General features: G+C 41.4%; 1 protein-coding gene across 2 annotated transcripts in view; it reads left to right on the top strand.

Moving 5' to 3' along the window:
• Sort1 (sortilin 1) overlaps nucleotides 1-19,852 on the top strand; it is a 64,459-nt gene extending 44,607 nt beyond the window's left edge. The window contains exons 9-21 of one of the 2 annotated variants that reach the window (XM_013031902.1): nucleotides 1,112-1,256; nucleotides 3,023-3,178; nucleotides 6,091-6,197; nucleotides 10,640-10,742; nucleotides 11,421-11,589; nucleotides 12,892-13,082; nucleotides 15,278-15,467; nucleotides 15,948-16,064; nucleotides 16,426-16,534; nucleotides 17,640-17,738; nucleotides 18,263-18,369; nucleotides 19,011-19,125; nucleotides 19,592-19,852. In XM_013031902.1, coding sequence (XP_012887356.1) covers nucleotides 1,112-1,256; nucleotides 3,023-3,178; nucleotides 6,091-6,197; nucleotides 10,640-10,742; nucleotides 11,421-11,589; nucleotides 12,892-13,082; nucleotides 15,278-15,467; nucleotides 15,948-16,064; nucleotides 16,426-16,534; nucleotides 17,640-17,738; nucleotides 18,263-18,369; nucleotides 19,011-19,125; nucleotides 19,592-19,606 — 1,623 coding nt within the window. In that variant the 3' untranslated portion in view covers nucleotides 19,607-19,852. The remainder of the gene's footprint in view (nucleotides 1-1,111; nucleotides 1,257-3,022; nucleotides 3,179-6,090; nucleotides 6,198-10,639; nucleotides 10,743-11,420; nucleotides 11,590-12,891; nucleotides 13,083-15,277; nucleotides 15,468-15,947; nucleotides 16,065-16,425; nucleotides 16,535-17,639; nucleotides 17,739-18,262; nucleotides 18,370-19,010; nucleotides 19,126-19,591) is intronic. The other variant, XM_013031903.1, reaches the window with a different exon arrangement.
• The last annotated feature ends 775 nt before the right edge of the window (nucleotides 19,853-20,627 follow it).

Raw genomic sequence — 20,627 nt, forward strand, 5'->3', positions numbered from 1 at the left:
TATAGATACCACAATTTTTGGATCCATTCATCTGTGGTGGGGCATCTGGGTTGTTTCCATATCCTAGCTATTGTGAACAGTGCTGCAATAAACATGGAGGTGCACGTGTCCTTATATATTGGTTCCTGTTGTTCAGGGTAGATACCTGGAAGTGGTATGACTGGGTCGTAAGGGAGGTCAATCTTTAGCTTTCTAAGGACCCTCCAGACTGCTTTCCAAAGTGGTTGTATAAGTGTACATTCCCACCAGCAGTGTAATAGGGTTCCTCTTTCTCCACATCCCCTCCAGCATTTGTCGTTGGCTGATTTGTGGATGTGGGACATTCTGACTGGGGTAAGGTGGTATCTCAGGGTTGTCTTTATTTGCATTTCCTTCACCACCAGGGATGATGAACATTTCCTCATGTGTTTCTTTGCAATTTTTATTTCTTCATTTGAGAAGTCCCTCTTTAGTTCCCTTGCCCATTTAGTAATTAGTTTGTTAGGTTTGGGAGGGATTAGTTTCTTGAGTTCCCTGTATATACAGGATGTTAACCCCTTGTCTGATATATTGCTGGTAAATATTTTTTTCCCAATTAGTTGGTTGTCTTTCTAGCTTGGTAGTGCATGAGACTTTTATCTGCAGTTAACCACTATAAAACTGGAAGTGGTGGTATGGCTCAAAGTGGTAGAGCACTAGCCTTGAACAAAGGAGTTCAGCATCCAGGCCTGAGTTCAAGCCCCACGACTGACATTTAAAAAACAAGAGAGAGAGAAAGAAAGAGAAAAGAATATACAAATAGCTATAAAGCAAAGCTAATGGTGGTCCAATCAAATCCTTAACTCTCTTGAAAGAGATGATTATCAGAGATTGGGAGGATCATACCAGAAGGACAGAGTCAAAGAGGAAAAAAAAATGAACAAACAAGGTAATTTTACTTAGAATAGAATTCGTTCTTCTGTTGTCTGGAAGGGGTTAGAAATTGCTTTGGTAATTGGCACTATGATCTTTTATTGCGATTATACCCACTGAAGAATGAACAGTAACTATTAAAAATGCTGTTCCTGTACATGGCATCTTAACAGAAGGTTATAAAGATAGATAGATAAGATATATGGCATATTTATTCCAGGATACAACAAGAAGGATCCACGTGTCAACAGATCAAGGGGACACATGGAGCATGGCCCAGCTCCCCTCTGTGGGGCAGGAACAATTCTATTCTATTCTGGCAGCTAATGATGACATGGTATTCATGCATGTAGATGAACCCGGGGGTAAGAGTCCATCCTCAAATGCATAAATATTTAAGCTTTGAGTAATGATCTGAGAAACTTCTCTTTTTATATGTTAACTTTTCCTCTTAACTCTAGAAATTGTTTAACATCCTTCTAATTACTCTGAGATAAAAGAAGTTCATCTGATCCAGGCCTAGTGACTAACACCTGTAATCCCAGCACTTGGTAGGCTGGGACAGTAAAATCATGAAGCCAAGACTAGCTTTGACCAACTTTTGAGGCCCTCCCACTTTCATAGTCTACAGTAGTTATGAATATGTTCACATATTCTAAATCAGAGCTGCTCAGAGTAGTCATCAGACTGGTAGAAATTTGCAAACTCACTGTTACCAAATAAGTAAGGAAAGATTTAGAAACTATTTTTGTTTTGTTTTTGAGACTGGCTCTGACTGTGTAGCCCAAGCTAGCCTTGAACTTGAGATCCTCCTGTATCAGCCTCTCTAGTTCTGGAATAAGACATGCACCAACAGACGAGGCTTAAAAAAAAACTCATACACTGTTTGACAAAGTAATTTTATATATGTTGAATCTAAGGACAGTGTCTTATATTTATCTCTTTTTTTTTTCCTTTTGGCAATACTTGCTAGACAAGCCCTATGACTTGAACCACACCATTGGTCCTTTTTTATTTGTTTTGGAACCTCTAGCTTGTTGGTAAACACTCTACCACTTATACCATGCCACCAGTCCTTTCATTTTATATTTTGTTTTTGAGATAGGATCATAATAACCTTGCCAGGGCCACTTTGAACCCATGATCCTTCTGTTTATTAGAATAGCTAGGACTTCAAGTAGGCACCATACCTGGCATGTCTATTTTATTTTTCTACTAGTTTTTATTACTTTTTTTTTTTTTTTGTCGGTCGTGGGGCTTGAACTCTGGGCCTGGGGGCTGTCCTTCAGCTCTTCAGCTCAAGGCGAGCACTCTACCACTTGAGCTACAGCGCCATCCGCCGGTTTTCTGGTGGTTTATTGGAGATAGGAGTCTCACGGTCTCTCTTGCCCGGGCTGGCTTTGAACCGCGATCCTCAGATCTCAGCCTCCTGAGTAGCTAAGATTACAGGCGTGAGCCACCAGTGCCCGGCTAGTTTTTATTACATTTTATGAAAGCATCTGTTCTGACATACTGAAAATTTAAAAATTGATCCTAGCCAGGCACCTGTGGCTCACACTTGTAATCCTAGTGGTGCAGGAGGCTGAGATCTGAGGATTATAGTTCAAAGCCAGCCTGAGCAGATAACTCTTAAAGACTCTTACCTCTAATTAACCAGTGAAAACATGGAAGTTGGAACTGTGGCTAAAGTGGTAAAACACCAGCCTTGAATGGAAATCCAAGTGAGACCATTGAGTCCTTGAAAATTCCAAGTGAAAGCATGAGTTCCTGAGTTCAAGCCCCAGTGTTAGTGTGCACATGCACACACATGCACACATGTGTGCACACATACACACACACAAGATTCTTCACTATAAATAGCTTGAGAAACTAAAGTACAAGATTGAGAAATGTATTTTCTCTGGCATGTGGTTAAGTCATTCAACAAACTCAGCATCTCCCATATTCCAGGCACTAAGCTGGGTACTATAAGTAAAGATGGGTTTTGAAAATTTTGATGAACTCTCAAGTCTTAATTTTCATCTGGAGAAACAATTGGTAAATGTGCTAGGCCAGTTAGGCAAAATCACTTGTTTGGCTACACTATCATTCCTATTGGGACTTACTGTTTTTATTTGTTTGCATGTTTTAGACACTGGATTTGGCACTATCTTTACCTCTGATGATCGAGGCATTGTCTACTCCAAGTCTTTGGACAGACATCTCTATACAACCACAGGGGGAGAGACTGACTTTACCAATGTGACTTCCCTCCGTGGGGTCTACATAACAAGCATGCTTTCAGAAGGTAAGGCTTGTCATGACCATTCATCTGCCTTGCTCTTTAAGTTCAGTGTGTTAGGATTTGAGGCCTCCAAGGAACCTGATGAGTTCTTGGCTCCTAGGGTCTTGGCCCATAGAAAAGTGTTTGCTTTGCCTACATATATAAATTCTGGCTCCCTATATTTAAGTTATGGCAATTAACCATAGAGCAAAGCAACAGTGGATACAAAAATCTATATTGTTTATATTGTTAAGATACATAGCAACAGGCTCATTTCTATATGCCTGAACCTCTATAGTGGAAGGTTCCGACACATTGAAATGAGTCTGAAAGCCAGGCACCAGTGACTCACGCCTATAATCTTAGCTACTCAGGAGGCTGAGGTCTGAAAATTATTGTTCAACGCCAGCCTAGGCAGGAAAGTCCATGAGATTCTTATGTCCAAGTAACCTCTAAAAAGAGAGAAGTGCAGAGCTGTGGTTCAAGTGGTAGAGCATTAGCCTTGAGCAAAAAAAGCTAAGGGACAGTACCAAGGCCCTGAGTTCAAACCCTAGTACTCACATACATGCACGCGTGTGCATGTGAGCATGCATACATACACAGAAAGAGACTGAGGGTGGGGGGAAGAAGGAAGGAAGGAAGGAAGGAAGGCAGGAAGAAAGGGAGGGAGGCAGGCAGGCAGCAGGTAATCTGAATTTGAGCTACTTTTCTTCTTACAGAGGGCATAGCAAGGGCTGGCCAAAATTTATCTAATTTTCTACATAATGAAGCTACAAGCTCATGCTAGTAAGGCTCAAATTTGCAAACAAATACATTACTCCCAAATACAAGGACTCTTAAATATTGATATATTTGTTATTTTGGTAGGAGGTGAGGACTTTTTATTTTGTCAATTCCTTGTAATTGCCTACAGAGTCCTACATGACACTGGCTAGCTTTTTCCTCTCTGACCTCCTCTTCAAGTCTTCTTTCATTCACTCTTGCCACTAACACTAACCCCTTGCCAGTCCAGGTACATATATTCATTTATTAGTACATACTAGGTACATATATTCATTCATTATGTATCTGCACTGACATTTCCATCTGTTTTCTTTAAGCTGAGTGCTTCCTCCTTCAAGCCTTTGCTCATGTGTTACTTTCTGAATGAGATCCACCCTGGCTATCTTATTTTCAATTCCAATCTTCCCTCCTCTCCTCATATATACACTCCCAATCCACCTTTAGATGCACAAGATTTTTCCATAGAACTTGTTTTCTAACATACTATATAATTTACTTATTTACTATGTCTAATGCTTCTCTTGCCTTCTGCAATATATATTTTATGAATTTATTTTAATCTGTTGTATTCACTGATATATTCTCAAAGGCCTACAAAAGTTTTTCTACATAGCGGACCCTCAATAAATGTTTGTTGAATAAGTGAATTTTCAATTGCTTTTTTATTTGGTATTATTTGAAAACTTAAAGCATATTATCTCTAACCCTAAGCCTGTAATAGTTTATATAATTGAAGACAGAGAATGAGACAGAGAGATGAGAAGGAAAACAGAGAGATGAGACATAAGGGAGAAAAAGGAAAAGTTATATAAGATATGGGGTAGTGGAGAAACAATAATATTTATTCATGCTTAAGCACACATATTCAAATTATGAGGGTCTCTAAAGCAAGCCTGGTGTCATGGCCTTGGCCAAATAAAGATTAATATACCTTCCTTTGGTAGATTTCCCTCAGAGGCATCAAACAAGGAAAGCAAATGAATACCAACCTATTTGTTTTGAATGGAAATGTGGAAATGTACTGGTTTTCTGTTACTGTAATAACCGGGGTAGCCAGCTTTTAAAGAGAAAAGGTTTGCTTTGGTTCAGTTCTGAAAGTTTCAGTCTATGGATGGTTATTCCCACTGTTTGGGAGAATGTATGGTAGAAGAAGCCCTTCACCTCAAAGATGAAAAGAAAATGAATCCCCAATACCAGCTTTAAGGTCATGGCTTCTGATGATGCAACCTCTTTCCAGTAAGTCTCACCTCTTAAAGATTCCATCACTTCCCAGTAGTGTCACGGACTAGCAACCAAGCTTTTAACACAACAATAGAGGGGACATTTAAGATCTAAACTGTGTGGTTCAAAGTCAGTCTGAGGGGCTGGGAAGGTGGCTTAGCGGTAGAGCGCTTGCCTTGCATGCATGAGGCCCTGGGTTCGATTCCTCAGCACCACATAAGCAAAAAGAAAAAAAACCGGAAGTGGCACTGTGGCTCAAGTGGTAGAGTGCTAGCCTTGAGCTGAAGAAGCTGAGGGACAGCACCCAGGCCCAGAGTTCAGGCCCCACAACCAGACCCAAAAAAAGAAAAAAAAAAGCCAGCCTGAGCAGGAAAGTCCATAAGACTCTTATCTCCAATAAGCCACCAGAAAACTGGAAGTGGCACTGTGGCTCAAGTGGTAGAGCATTGGCCTTGAGCTGAAGAGCTGAGGGACAGTACCCAGGCCCAGAGTTCAAGTTCTACAACTGACAAAAAAGGAAAAAAGAGGGCTGGGAAGGTAGCTCAGCAGTAGAGTGCATGCCTTGCAAGCATGAGGCCCTGGGTTCGATTCCTCAGCACCACATAAACAGAAAAAGCCAGAAGTGGCGCCGTGGCTCCAGTGGTAGAGCACTAGCCTTGAGCTGAAGAGCTGAGGGACAGCGCCCAGACCCAGAGTTCAGGCCCCATGACTGGCAAAAAAAAAAGGAAAAAAGAAAAGAAAAGAGATCTAAACTATATCATAAAACATATCGTTAGCATTTTCTTCAGATCTCATATTTCAAGTGTTGCTCAGTTACTCACCAAACCCTGAACCATTTTATCCAGTGTTAAAATGCCTACAGAGAGAATTACAGTGTCTTTAATTGGGTGCCTCTAGTGTACTGGGCTTATGGTCATTCTTTTCCCACTCAGATAACTCTATCCAGACCATGATCACTTTTGATCAGGGAGGAAGGTGGAAGCACCTGAGGAAGCCTGAGAATAGCGAATGTGATGCTACAGCAAAGAACAAGAATGAGGTTGGTTTGCATCTGTTATCCATTTGTGTGTGTGTGTAGAAAAGCAGCCAGGCTTCTCTGCTCCAGCCTGGTCCAGGCTTTTGAATAGTTCAGTCTTACTAAATTAGGTCTACAGCTTCAGATGGAAGATTTGGAAACGGAGAAGTTCATTTAGAATTTGGGAAATAGGAACTGTGTGGAAAGGTCAAGATACTATGGATTACTTGTTTCAAAAAAAAAAAAAAAGAACAAAACTAAGGGCTAACTTCTGGTTGGAAAAAGAATGGGTAGATGTGCTGATTATTAGTTAAGGATCAATATGGCAGTGATAAGACTAAAAAAACTTGCAGGGAGCCAAGATGCAGCTGTCCATAGCAGTGCTGGCCAGAGCATCCAGTCTTCTTTCCCCTCTGCCTGACTCATGTAGCTCCTGAGTAGTAATGTTGCTGGTACTTGGGAAGGCAGACCAGGCCTCTCTGAGGAGGGTCTGGGAACTAGACACACAAATAGCCGCTCCCAGAGAGCCTAGATTCCAGAAGTGACAGGCCTTGACAGACAAGAGAAAAGGAAATGGACAAGCTTTGTATCTAGCTCTTCTCGCTCTTCACAGAGTTTAAGATGAGCCCAGGGGAACACTGGGAGTTCCCTTCAACAGTGAACATGTGGAATGCAAGTAGTTCCTGAGCAATCCTCATACCCTGCTGACAAGGATTCTACTTTTCTAGCCTGGAGTTTCTGCTTAAGAGCCTTAGATGTTGTGGAATAACTCCCCACTCACCCTCCTCCTCTGAGTGCTACTGAGTCTGCTTCCTCCTTCTTGACCCTTTTCCCTTTCCTCCTGGCCTTTCATCTACCCTCCTTGCTTTACCAGGGGCAGATAGAAGCTTCTTTTTTTGCTTTGCCACCTCAGGCTTTCATGCTTGATTCCTCCTAAGAGAGTCTGTGGTTGCTCTTTGCCTGTGAATCAAGGCTGGGCCTCCCCCTTCTCATCTTTTTATTGTTACTGTGCATTTCATTGCTGACATCCCTGGTTGAAACCACTGCTATGCCTTAAACATGCTGCATGTACCTTCCCTGTCAGTGGCCCTGGTTGAAGTTGTACCCAAACCCTGAAAAATTAGAATTGATGGAAATCGTAACCCTCCTCTGTACCCAGCCAGTTAGAACTAGTAATCACTTTTCTTCATTTTCTTAATTTGAACTTTTTTATGTAGTAAAATATACATAACATATTTACCATTTGAGAACACTAATTTTTGTCCTGCCTTGACCTCAACTGCTTTCTGACATTTATTTTCTAATCAGCTTTATTAAAGTATAATTGATAAATTAAAATGATCTTTATTTATAATGTACAATGTGGTGTTTTGCATATGTATACATTGTAAAATGAGTGCCAGAATCAAACTAATTAATATAACCTCACAGTTACCTTTTAATTGTGTGAAAGGTGAGAATATTTAGGAGTTACTCTCAGCAAAAAAATTTCAAACATGCAATGCAGTTTTATAGACCATAGTCTTCTCCATCTTGATTTTAGCTTCCCAGAACTTTTTCCTCCTGCATAACTGAAACTTCGTAATCTTTGACCAACATCTACTCACTCTTCTCTTCTTTTTTTAAATTCCACATATAAATGAGATCACACAGTATTTGTCTTTCTGAGCCTGGCTTATTTACCATAATATCCCATGTAAATGCAAATATCAGGATTTCTTTTTATTAAGGCTGAATAATAGCTCATTGTATATATGTATCACATTTTCTTTATCCATTCATCCATGCATCCATCAAAAGGATAGCTAGATTGAGTCTGTATTTTGGCTCTTATGAGTTAACCTGCAATGAACAGGGGAGTACAGATATTTCTTTGAGATTCTGATCTCCTTTCCTTTGGGAAAATACTGAGAGTGACTAGAGGCATGACTCAAGTGGTAAAGTACCTGCTTAGTAAGTACTAAAACCCTGAGTTCAAACCCCCACAAAAAAGTTCCCTTTTCTTCACATGTTCAACACTTATATTTTGTCTTCTGGTTAACAGCTATTCTAGCAGATATAGTATTGTGATTTTTTACTCTCATTCCCCTCATGATTAGTTATATTGAGAGCATTTGTTTTTCATATGCCCTCTGGCTAGTATATGTCTTTTGAAAAATGGCTATTCACATCCTTATGCATTTTTTTTGTTGTTGTTGGTTGATTATGGGGCTTAAAATCTGGGCCTGGGTGCTGTCCCTGAGCTCTTCAGCTCAAGGTGAGTGCTCTACCATTTGAGCCACACCACTTCCAATTTTCTGGTGGTTAATTGAAGTTTTATGGATTTTCCTGCCTGGACTGGCTTTGAACCGCGATCCTCAGATCTCAGCCTCATGTGTAGCTAGGATTACAGGTGTGAGCCACTGGTGCCTGGCCCTTGTGCATTTTTAAACTGAATTACTTTGTTAATATTTTGTCCTGTTCTGTAGGTTGCTGTTTCAATATTTTTGGGGGGGAGGTGCTGGTCCTTGGTCTTGAACTCAGTGCTTTGACACTGTTCCTGAGCTTTTATGCTCAAAGCCAGCACTGTACCATTTGAGCTATGCCTTTAGTCATTTCTCAGTATTTACCCAAAATAAATTTATTTTTAGAAATAAATTTATTATTTTATTATTAATTAATTTATCTATTTAGTCAGTACTATAGTTTGAACTCAAGGCCTTTTATTTGCCAGACAGGCACTCTAGTACTTGCTTTTGTAATTTTTCTAATAGGCTCTCATGCTTATATTTGAGCCAACCTGGGCTGTGACCCTCCTAGTTATACTTCCATGTGAAGTTGGAATGACCAGTGCACACCCTCCCATCCAGCTATTTGTTGAGCTGGGATCTCATGAACTTTTTGCTTGGCTAGTCTGGAAACACAATTCTTTACATCTCCACTTACTGAATACTTCCTAGGAGCTAGGATTACGGGCATGAGCCACTGTGCTGAGCTTCAGAGCATGACTTTCTAATCAAAAGTTTTAATAGATACATAGAATTAATACATGTATATGGCATACAATATAACATTTGAATACTTGTATATATTGTGTACTGTTCTAATCATCATAAACCTATCTGTGATCTCAAGCATTGTTATTTCTTTATGAAAAAAATTCAAATTTTATTCTAGCTTTTGGAACCATGCAGAATATTATCAGTATGTTACTCTACTGTGCAAAAGCATGCCAGGATTTTTTTTACTATAACTTAGTGCCACTGATCAATGTACTTTTCATCCTACCATCCCTCCTCTTGCTTTTGCCATTAATCTTTTTTATGCTATCATAAGTGGGTGTTAGTGAGTAATACTTGGTTTCTTTTTTGTATATGAAGTTGCTAGTGTATATTTTTGTATGTTGATTTTGTATACTGGTACTTTACTAAATTCACTTCTTAGTTCCAATGCCACACAATGGAATATTATCCAATCTTTAAAGGAGAGGAAATTCTGAGCCAGATGCCAGTGACTCATGCCTATAATACTAGCTACTCAGGAGACTGAGATCTGAGGATCGTGGTTCAAAGCCATCCCAGACAGGAAAGTCTATGAGACTTTTATCTCCACTTAACCACCAGAAAATTGGAAGTGGTGCTATGGCTTGAGTGGTAGAGCACTGGCCTTGAGCTAAAGAGCTCGGGGATAGCGTCCCGACCCAGAGTTCAAGACCCACAACTGACAAAAAAAGAAAATTCTAGCATACACTAACAATAGAGATGACCCTTCAGAAAAGGCTAAGTGAAATGAACCTGCCACAAAACGTATACTATATAATTTCATATATATGAGGTACCTCGAGTAGTCAGTAGAAAAATGGAAATTAGAACAGTGATTGCTAGGGCTATTGGGAGGCAGAAGTAGGACTTGTTGCTTAAAGGGTAATAGTTTCAGTTTTGCAAGATTATTAAATGTTCTTTAAAAAGAATATACTGTGTGAGGGAAGGTGTGACATTGTCCAAAAAGAAATGTATTCTTTATTTGACTTAACCGTAATCCCTCTGTACATCACCTTTTAAATAACAATAAAAGAAAAAAATTAAAGAATAATCTTAGTACTCATGAAATATATACTTTAAAAGCTAAAGTGATCATTGTTTTTTTGGGGGGTCCGGTCGTGGGGCCTGTACTCTGGGCCTGGGCGCTGTCCAGCTCAAGGCTAGCACTCTACCACTTGAGCCACAGCGCCACTTCCGGCTTTTTTCTTTTTGCTTATGTGGTGCTGGGGAATCGAACCCAGGGCCTCAGGCATGCAAGGCTCTACCACTGAGCCACCTTTCCAGCCCTAAAATGATAATTTTTTTGAAATACATACTTTTCTACAATTTAAAAATCAGATTACCTCCACTGAAGTCTGGGTCAAGTTCAAAGTGTTGGGGGTTCTGTGAAATGAGTAGGGACATTGTGCCTTTGGTTTTAATCTGAGCTTTGATTTCTCTTCACAGTGTAGCCTTCATATTCATGCTTCTTACAGCATCTCCCAAAAACTGAATGTTCCAATGGCTCCACTCTCAGAACCTAATGCTGTGGGCATAGTCATCGCTCACGGTAAGCACCCTCCCTCCCGCCACCATGGACAGAAGTAGCTGAGCACAGAGAAACTCAGCATAGCCTGTGAGAAAAATCACTGCAAATGGCCTTTGTATTTCTTTAGTAGAATGTTTTTGTTTTTTAGTCCGAAACCAGGACTCAAAATAGGTACCTGACACTTTTGCTCATTGGCTAGCACTCTACCTACTGAGCCATGTCTTTAACCCCTAGTAGAAATTTCCTGCACTATAACAATGCTTAAGTTATTTATTTATTTTTGGTGCTGGTCCTGGGGCTTAAAGTCAGGGCTTGGGTACTGTGCCTGAGCTTTTGTGCTCAAGGCTAGCACTCTACCACTTGAGCCACAGCCCAGTTCCATCCCCCCCCTTTTTTTTTTAATTGGAGATAAAAAGTCTCAAGGGCTTTCCTGCCCAGGCTGGCTTCAAACCACAATCCTCAGCTCACAGCCTCCTGAGTAACTAGGATTACAGGTGTGGCCACAGGCTCCCAGCTTGCTTTGATTTTTAAATAGACTTCTACCTAGGAGAGTGAAGTGACTTCTTCCTCTACCAAGTTTTAGTGGTCTCCAGTTCTACTGTCAAAGACCTGATGAGCAATAATCAGAATTATTCTGTCAGTAAATCCTCTCTCTTTCATTGTCAGTGTGTGCTGATGAGTTGGTGCTTTATATTGCAGGTAGTGTTGGGGATGCCATCTCAGTGATGGTCCCAGATGTTTACATCTCAGATGATGGGGGTTACTCCTGGACAAAGATGCTGGAAGGACCCCACCACTATACCATCCTGGATTCTGGAGGCATCATTGTGGCCATCGAGCACAGCAGCCATCCTATCAATGTGATTAAGTATGCATGAGCTCAGCTCCCCACGCATACCTACATACAGGGCAGCCCTGGGAATATTCTTTGTCTGATGAGAAAGTCAGACCCTGTTTCAGATTTTTGCACTCTGCTGAGCTGTAGGGAAAGTACTGGAAGTGATTGTGTTTAGAGCAACTTGAAATAAATGGGTTGCTTTTCCCTCTGACCCCTTCTAGCTAACAAGTTTTATCACATTTAAAAAATATTTTTCTCAACAAAAATATTACAGAAATGGTCAAGCACTCTAGATTCGAAATTACTTAGGTACAAGTTTTTATCATGTAATTTGAGTTTATTAATTTAGAATCCTGGGAAAGAATGATAGAAAGAGTAATACTGATTATGATGCATTGTACATAGAAATAGGCATGTTAAACTGAAACCCCTTTGTACAACTACTTGAAGATAATTTTTAGAAAGTTTAGAAGCCCATTCTTACTTGAGTCAGTGCACTACCTTTTCTTTTCTTTAAATAAATTTTATAAAGGTATTTACATCCATGTTTTCTGTAAATGTACCTTTTCCTCTGCTTTGTTAACTAATACACTCAAAGCATTTTATATGCATATATAAAAATAGAACAGAGAACTATCAAAAACTTATGAATAAATGAATAAAGGAATGAATGAATAAAAAGGAGAGGTGGGGGAAAGAGTAATATAAGGGTGAATTTGATCAGAGCACACTATATGCACACATAGACACATCACAATGAAATACTTTAAAAATTAAAATAGGCCAAGTGCCAGTGACTCACACCTCTAATCCTAGCTACTCAGGAGGCTGAGATCTGAGAGCTGCAGAAAAATCCCTGTGAGACTAAGAGACAGAGTCTAGGCCCTGAGTTCATGGCCCATAATAACAAAAATAATAATAATAATAAAAGAGCTGAGCGTCAGTGGCTCATACCTGTAATCCTAGCTATTTAAGAGGTTTAGTTCTGAGGATTGTGGTTCAAAACCAGCCCAGGCAAGAAATTCGATAAGATTCTTATCTCCAATTAGCTACTAAAAGCAGCTGGAAGTGGAGCTGCTGTTTTAAGTGGTAGAGCACTAGCCTTAAGCACAAAAGCTCAGAGACAGCATCCAGGCCTGGATTTCAAGCCCCAGGACTGGCACCAAAAATTAATATTAATAATAATATTTAATTAAAATAATGGTCAGCAAGTAAATCATGACCTTTAAATACAGGGTTTTCTCGTGTTGGGGACCAAACAGCCATAGTGCTTTCCTGATATTCCCAGTACATTAGTTGTCTGTCATGATCTTTCTTTAATGGTTATTTCAGGTTCTCCACAGATGAAGGTCAATGCTGGCAAACCTACACATTCACCAGGGAACCCATCTATTTCACTGGTCTAGCATCAGAACCTGGAGCCAGGTCCATGAATATCAGCATTTGGGGCTTCACAGAATCTTTCCTCACCCGCCAATGGGTCTCCTACACCATTGACTTTAAAGATATTCTTGAAAGGAATTGTGAGTATCTCCCCTGGAATTTTCTAAGACTCTTCTTCCCTAATCATCCAGTTTAATCCCCTTTAGCTGGGATAAACATATATGCATATAAAAAGAGGTTGGGGGGCGGGGAAGTTGGCTTAGTGGTAGAGTACTTGCCTAGCAGGTATGAAGCCTTGGGTTCCATTCCTCAGTACCACATAAAGAGAAAAGCCAGAAGTACCACTGTAGCTCAAGTGATAGAGCACTAGCCTTGAGCACAGAGAGGCTCAGGGACAGTGCCCAGGCCCTGAATTAAGCCCCAGGACTGGCAAAAAAAAAAAAAAAGAGGTTGAGGTTGGAAGGTGTTTGTGCAAATGATCAAGCAGTGGAATCAGAACAGCTGATTTTCTTAGAACTAGCACTGTGAAGAGAAATATGAGGGCTACATATATAAAATAAATCATCCTGTCAAGTACATTATAAAAGTAAAAAGAAAGGTGAAATCCATTTTATTGACAGATTTCTATTTTCCTATAACTAAAACATGTAAACATTGAGACAAGGTTGTTGAAATATTTCACATTTTGTTTTCTGTCTATGAAATCTGGTATAGGCTTAATACTTAGAGCAACTCTCAGCCCGAAGTAGCTGTGGCTTAGGGCTACCTGATAGGACAGTGTAGCTCTCACAATGGTAGAAAGATCTCTTGTACCTTTGTGAGACTTTTTTTCTGCCTTATAGGAACAGTACATGAGTATTCTTTTTTTTTTTTGGGGGGGGGGTCCGGTCGTGGGGCCTGAACTCTGGGCCTGGGTGCTGTCCCTCAGCTCTTCAGCTCAAGGCTAGCACTCTAACACTTGAGCCACAGTGCCACTTCCGGCTATTTTCTTTTTGCTTATGTGGTGCTGAGGAATCGAACCCAGGGCCTTAAGCATGCAAGGCGAGTGCTCTACCACTGAGCCAAATTCCCAGCCCTGTACATGTGTATTCTTGTCTAAAATTATTTTGACATTTCAGGGGTGTAGCCAAAGGTAGTGGACTGTAAAGAGGGGAAAGTGTTGACTGTGTCACCTCTCAAAATGTTGAAGTTTTAGCTTGACTGTCAGTCACAACCACTGGGTAAGAATGAAGTTCACACTGATCTCTTCAAAGTGGTGTGACTTCACACTAGAAGACATGATAGAGGCCCAGAAAATGGCTTCAGAAAGAGGCTGACAATGTACAGAGAGTGGTCAAAAGCAAACCCAGACTCTTTGCCAAAGATGCTGACATTACACTGAGAAAAGTGAAGCACAAAAGAAAATACTGGAGAAAGAGTGACCTTGTTCACACATTGGTGGGATAAAACCAAAGACTTAAAGTTCCTAGATGTTTTTGTTGAATGTTAGTCCCTTTCCTCAGGTGTTAGTTCAGCAACTCCCAAAGAAACAGAGCTCTTATTTAGGACCTTACTTCTTTTTTTTTACAAGATGCTTAAGTACAGTTTTAAAACTGAAGCCTATTGTCATCTAAAGTCATTAAAGAAGCTATTAAGAAAAACTGGCTGGAGTTTTCCCCTCAGCAGGCAGTTCTACAGTTATCTCTAAAATTTTTTAACATCATTAAAAGATTTGTTAAGCACCTGCTCTCTAGCTGGCTTTGTGGCTGGTCTTCATATCCTGAAGGATAAAAAAACTAATCCCCAGTCTTTAAGTCATAGCTTCTGAGTAGGTTTTCCAGGAATGAATGAAAGGATAAAAGGATATATTGAGCCAGGGAATGTTGTCATCATCAATCCAAAAGAGGCTGTTGTCCCTTCTGTTTAATGCAAATTAAGACATGGGAAATTGAACTTAATGCTCCTGGGTAATTAGTATTTTCTTCTGAGCAAAGATTCTCTGAAGTAGGAATTGCCAGTTGCTCTGGATGGAGGGCATGGGTAAAGTAAGACAGACAGCAGTGTCTCACTTTGGAAGAAACTAGAACCCCCTTTGCAGCTTTCTACTTCAAAACAAGTGAAGTTTTTGCTAATATAGAATAATGCAATGGCAAGAACCCTCCTTTGGCACAAAGGAATGCAATTACTGGGAGGCTCTAGAATAATGCCACTTTTTTGTTCGCAGTTCCACAGTCGAGCAATAGATCAAGTCACACATTCCGGTCTTCCCTCCCCTCATTCCTCCTACAGCCTGGCAGCTGCCTCCTGTGGTGGGATGTGTGCTGCACAGCTTCTGAACAGTGTATCTGTCGTTTAGGTGAAGAAGAAGACTACACTGTATGGCTGGCACACTCTACAGACCCTGGGGATCATGAAGATGGCTGCATCTTGGGCTATAAAGAGCAGTACCTGAGGCTACGCAAGTCATCCATCTGTCAGAATGGTCGAGACTACGTTGTAACCAGGCAGCCATCCATCTGCCACTGTACCCTGGAGGATTTCCTTTGGTACCTATATTGACCGAGATCCCCCCAAAAGCCCCTGTCCTGTCTGAGAGAAAGCAAAAGACTGATACCTTATAGAGATAAACAAACACAAAACAATATTGAAATCCTTCTCAATAAGAAGTGAGAGTGCTGCTTCTTATCAAAGAAATTGAGACACAGAAAGAGAACCAAGCGTTAATAATTGGCCAAATAGTATAATCACACCAGATAGTTAACCAGTTAACCATTGGACAGAGCCAGCAACCAGCCCCAGCAATCTTGACCTAGCAATAGTAAAGGTATATAAACAAGGAAGAGGGGAAAAAAATTATAGAAAATGGCAAGGTAAAACACCAAGAAGGATGTTTCCTGTCCAAAAAAAAAGAAATTGAGTTTTAGACTAGAATATTAATAATTCATTACTCCACATAAACCCATCATAGCTAGTCATTTACTGTCTCTCCAACACTTTGAAAACTGTCTTAATGTTGACTCTTGCAGTGATTTTGGCTACTTCCGTCCAGAAAATGATTCAGAGTGTGTGGAACAGCCAGAACTAAAGGGGCATGACCTAGAGTTTTGTCTGTATGGAAGGGAAGAACATCTGACAACAAATGGGTGAGATGTCCTTGTTGTGTCCCATTTGTCATTTTAGATTCCAATTCCTCTCTGTCATAGCCACTGCTGTAAAAAGACTTGGTAGACTTTGAGAAACTTGTTTTCCTTGAGGCTCCATATTTTCCATGGCTTATCAAATTACATTGGCCTACAATTCCTGTAGCAGATGTGGTTACTCTATTGCTACTGCCATTCTGGCCACGGCTCAGGTTTGGCCATCCTGCCTCTACCAGGTGCCCCAAGGGCTTTTACCACAGCCCAGCAGCTCTGAGCACAAACTGCACACCTTTCTCAGAAAGCAATACAGCCACTACCAGGAAGTACAAACCCCTGTAAACAAACTTTCTCTTCTGCCTTTCAGATACCGGAAAATTCCAGGAGACAGATGCCAAGGTGGGATGAATCCAGCTCGAGAAGTAAAGGACTTGAAAAAGAAATGTACAAGCAACTTTTTGAATCCCCAAAAGCAGGTATGTTCAAACAGATCTAGATTTTAGGTACAAGTGGGATTTCATGTTCTGTCAGAAAAGATCAAAATTATACCTGTACACAGGAAACTATTAGGGTAAAGGACTCATGGCATGACCCAATAAGCTCATCTCATAAAAAGCTCTTTCTTGGTGGGGATAACTAGTATTCTGTAGGACTGTAAAAATCCTAGAAGCAGAGTTGTAGAAATTCCTGAACTTCAGAGCCATTTAGGTAAAACACTCAAGAAGGTTGGCCATCAGTGTGTGATGCATGTGTATACATTGAAATATCATACTGTACTCTATTCCTATGTATAAATATTACATATTGGCTGAAAAATTTAAATATATAACAAAAAGAAGCACCATGACCCAGAGTGCTGGTAAGAGCATTGTACAATATAGGGTGGATTTTTGTACTAAGTCATGGCAAAGGTGTTCACAATGCAAACCTGATCTGTGGTGCAGTGGGATGCTTTGGTATAGAGGCAACTTATAAAGCTAATTACAAAACTATGGAACTGAACTATGTGGTTGGGGTTTGGAGAAAAGGAAACTTCCTGATATTCTTTTTTTTTTTGGTCGTGGGCTTGAACTAAGCCTGGGTGCTATCCCTGTGCTCTTCAGCTCAAGGCGAGCTCTCTACCGTTTGAGCCACAGCACCACTTCTAGTTTTCTGGTAGTTTATTGGAGATAAGAGTCTCATAGACTTTCCTGCCCAGGCTGGCTTTAAACCTCGATCCTCAGATCTCAGCCTCCTGATTAGCTAAGATTACAGGTGTGAGCCACCGGAGCCCAGCTATTGATATTTATTCTTGATTAAAAAAAAATAAAGAAGTAAAAGCAGTGGGACAGCAATGTGACTCAGGGAGCTAAGCTGGAGGTCCCTGTTTCCCGTCTGTAATTTGAAAGGCTGAGCAGGATAATCTGTAGTCACCTCCTCTCTTCTGGGGTGAGAGTCTGACAAAGGGTGGGACTCAGGAGGCAATGGGAGAAGAGTGTGTGGGTGTGTGTATTTGTAAGGGGGAACGTTCCTCCTTCTCTGCACCCCTGCCCTGGACTGCTGGTGGTTGTCCTTAGAGTGTTTGTGTGTGTGATTGCACAGGACTCCCGCTCACAGGGACACAGCTTGTCCCAGAATCCAGCTCCGCCTCCTCTTGGATACACTGAAAACACACACTTCCTATCTCCCACCCAGACCCAGGTAGGTTACACGCAAACAATCATGTGATAAGGCTTATTTCAAAATCATACCAAAAAATAAGTAAAAACATAAATCTTGATGTCCTATATAGTGGCCTCCCTGGTATGGCATGGACACACGCATCCTCCCAGATGACAGCTCTGTTCTAGATTAGTTCAGCCTACTACTGTTAGTTTCCCTTTCCTACTCCACCCTAACTTCCAAGACTTGTAAACTGGGAATAGAACAGCCACTGTTACCATGTGTTATCTAGGCAGTTGCCAGGGCTTTCAGTGTAACTTTGACATTGAAACCCCTGTGCTCGCAGTTTCCAGGCAGCTGTAGTTGAGATTTTCCTCTGCCAGTTGTGATGGTCTCCTGGTAACATTGAGATGGTCCATCCTGGCAGGTTGGAAAAGTACCATCATCAAATGGCTTGGACTGTAGATCACTCAGAGAAAGGAGGGGAATGAACAGCCACTTTGAGTGAAGTCCTAGAATACCCATGCCTAAAAGCTTTTGTGTTTCTCTTTTACTTTATCAAGAATTCCAAGTCCAATTCTGTTCCCATTATTCTGGCCATCGTGGGATTAATGCTGGTCACGGTTGTCGCAGGAGTGCTCATTGTGAAGAAATATGTCTGTGGTGGAAGGTAAGAGAATTCAGAAAAAGCAGGCTCAAACCTTCTCATAGCTTGTATTTTTTGTGTGTCAACTGTACTGCCTGTGACTCATTCCACGAGTATAAAAGCACCTGCGCCTATAATCCTAGCTACCGAGGAGGCTGAGATCTGGGGATCACTTTTCAAAGCCATCCTGGAGCAGGAAAATCCGTGAGATTCTTATCTCCAGTTAACCACCAGGAAACCAGAAGTGGCACTGTGGCTCAAAGTGGTAGCCTTGAGCTGAAGATCTTAGGGACAGGGACAGTGCCCAGACCTAGAGTTCAAGCCCCACAACCAACAAAAGCAAAAACAAAAAAAAAGGCCAGGTGTCAGTGGCTCATGCCTGTCATCCTAATACTCAGGAGACTGAGATCTGATGATCATGCTTCAAATACAGCCCAAGCAGGAAAGTCTGAGAGACTCTTATCTCCAATAAACCAATCAGAAAACCAGAAGTGACACTGTGGCTCAAGTGGTAGAGCGCTCGCCTTGAGCAGAAGAGCTGAGGGACAGCACCCAGGCCCAGAGTCCAAGCCCCCCAACCAACAAAAAAAAAAAAAAAAAGAAAGAAAGAAAGAAAAGAAATGAGTCTACTCACCAAGTGAGGGCTAAGAGAGGTCTCCCCACAGGTTCCTGGTGCACCGATATTCTGTGCTGCAGCAGCACGCAGAGGCCGATGGGGTGGATGCTTTGGACACAGCCTCCCACGCTAATAAAAGTGGCTACCATGATGACTCAGATGAGGTAAGACTGCTTCTTCTTGAGACATCCAAAGATAGGAAAATAAAAGCTATTCTTCTAGTTATGATCAAAATATGATGAGGAGCCAGGATCTGGTAGTTCATGCCTGTAATCTAGTTACTCAGGAGGCCAACTTCTGAGAGTCAAGGTTTGAAGCCAGCACCTACAGAAAAGCCTGTGAGACTCTTATCTCCAATTAATTACCAAAAAGCCAGAAGTGGAGCTGTGGTTCAAGTGGTAGAGCACTCGCCTTGAGCTGAAGAGCTGAGGGACAGTGCTCAGGCCCAGAGTTCAACCCCCACGACAGACAAAAAAAAAAGTCTTTATAAATGTTTGGAGCCAACAAAGGTATAATCTCCAAGCAATATCTTGATAACTTCAGGATTTACTAAACTCAGACACTAGGTGATTGCTTTCAAAATAGGAAGTTTTAAATCTGCCAATAATTTGGTACCTGTCTCTCTTTCAGGACCTCCTGGAATAGCTCTTCAAAGGAGCTGGGACCCAGCATGGATGTCGGAACCACAGTACCTCCTACACTCCCTGTGGCTCCGACTTGGGGAAATAAACAATTTCCCATTTGCGAGGGACCCAGCTCTGGTTCTGCTGCTTCCATCAAAGCCAAAAGGACCTACACTAAAGAAATGCAGGGTGGGGTGGGGAACCCTGAACACTTTCAACAATTGGCTTTGAGAAGGGGGGGGTGGGGATTTTAAATTCTTTAACCTTTTATTTCAAGTTCTGTCTTTTGTTAAAGTATGGGTTCTGGGGTTTTGTTTGCTTGTTTTTGAGGGAAATGAAGTGGAATTTGAAGGAATTGTTCACTAACCCCATACTTGCCTGGTCTGTGCTGCACCTCTCTGCTGGCTCAAGCATCAACATTCACGTAGTACCAGGTGCTGTCCCTGGGCCCTGCTGGCCATGTGGAACAGCCACAGAGAGGAAAATAGAGGCAGGAGTGACTGGTATATCCTGGTCCGCTTTTCTCCATCTGGGGCCAGCCCTGCTCTAAGAACACTGCATGCCAGCTCCTTACCCAGATCCCCACGCAGCAACTTTTACCCCCTTGGGACCATAGGCCACAGTGATTTTTCTTTTCTCTTGTTTAATTAGGCAATACTCTTGTTAATTGCCCTTTGGCAATTAACTTAACCATGTGCTTCCAAGATACTAGATCAGGAAAACTTAACAGGGCAATATTTTTAACTTGGGGCAGGAAGAAAGGAGCAACAGAGAATTGACTAGATTTAGCACCTATTAAAGGCAAAACTCTGGCTGCTTCTGAAATCTTTCAGGCTGGGCTTTGTGTATATGCCAGTGGACTTGCTCAAGGACAGGGTACAGCTTGGTCTGGAAGTCTGCCCAGGCTCAGCCATCTCTTGGCTGGAGCTCATCATTGAGCACAGTACAGCCCCAAGGACAGACCATCCCAGTCTTCCATGTCCCCTTTTTGCCCATTATGTTGGCTAGTTGTCAAACCATTGCAATGGCTGTTTATTTGCCTT

This window comes from Dipodomys ordii, unplaced genomic scaffold, assembly GCF_000151885.1.
Source record: "Dipodomys ordii isolate 6190 unplaced genomic scaffold, Dord_2.0 Scaffold146, whole genome shotgun sequence".
Classification (NCBI taxonomy): Eukaryota; Metazoa; Chordata; class Mammalia; order Rodentia; family Heteromyidae; genus Dipodomys; species Dipodomys ordii.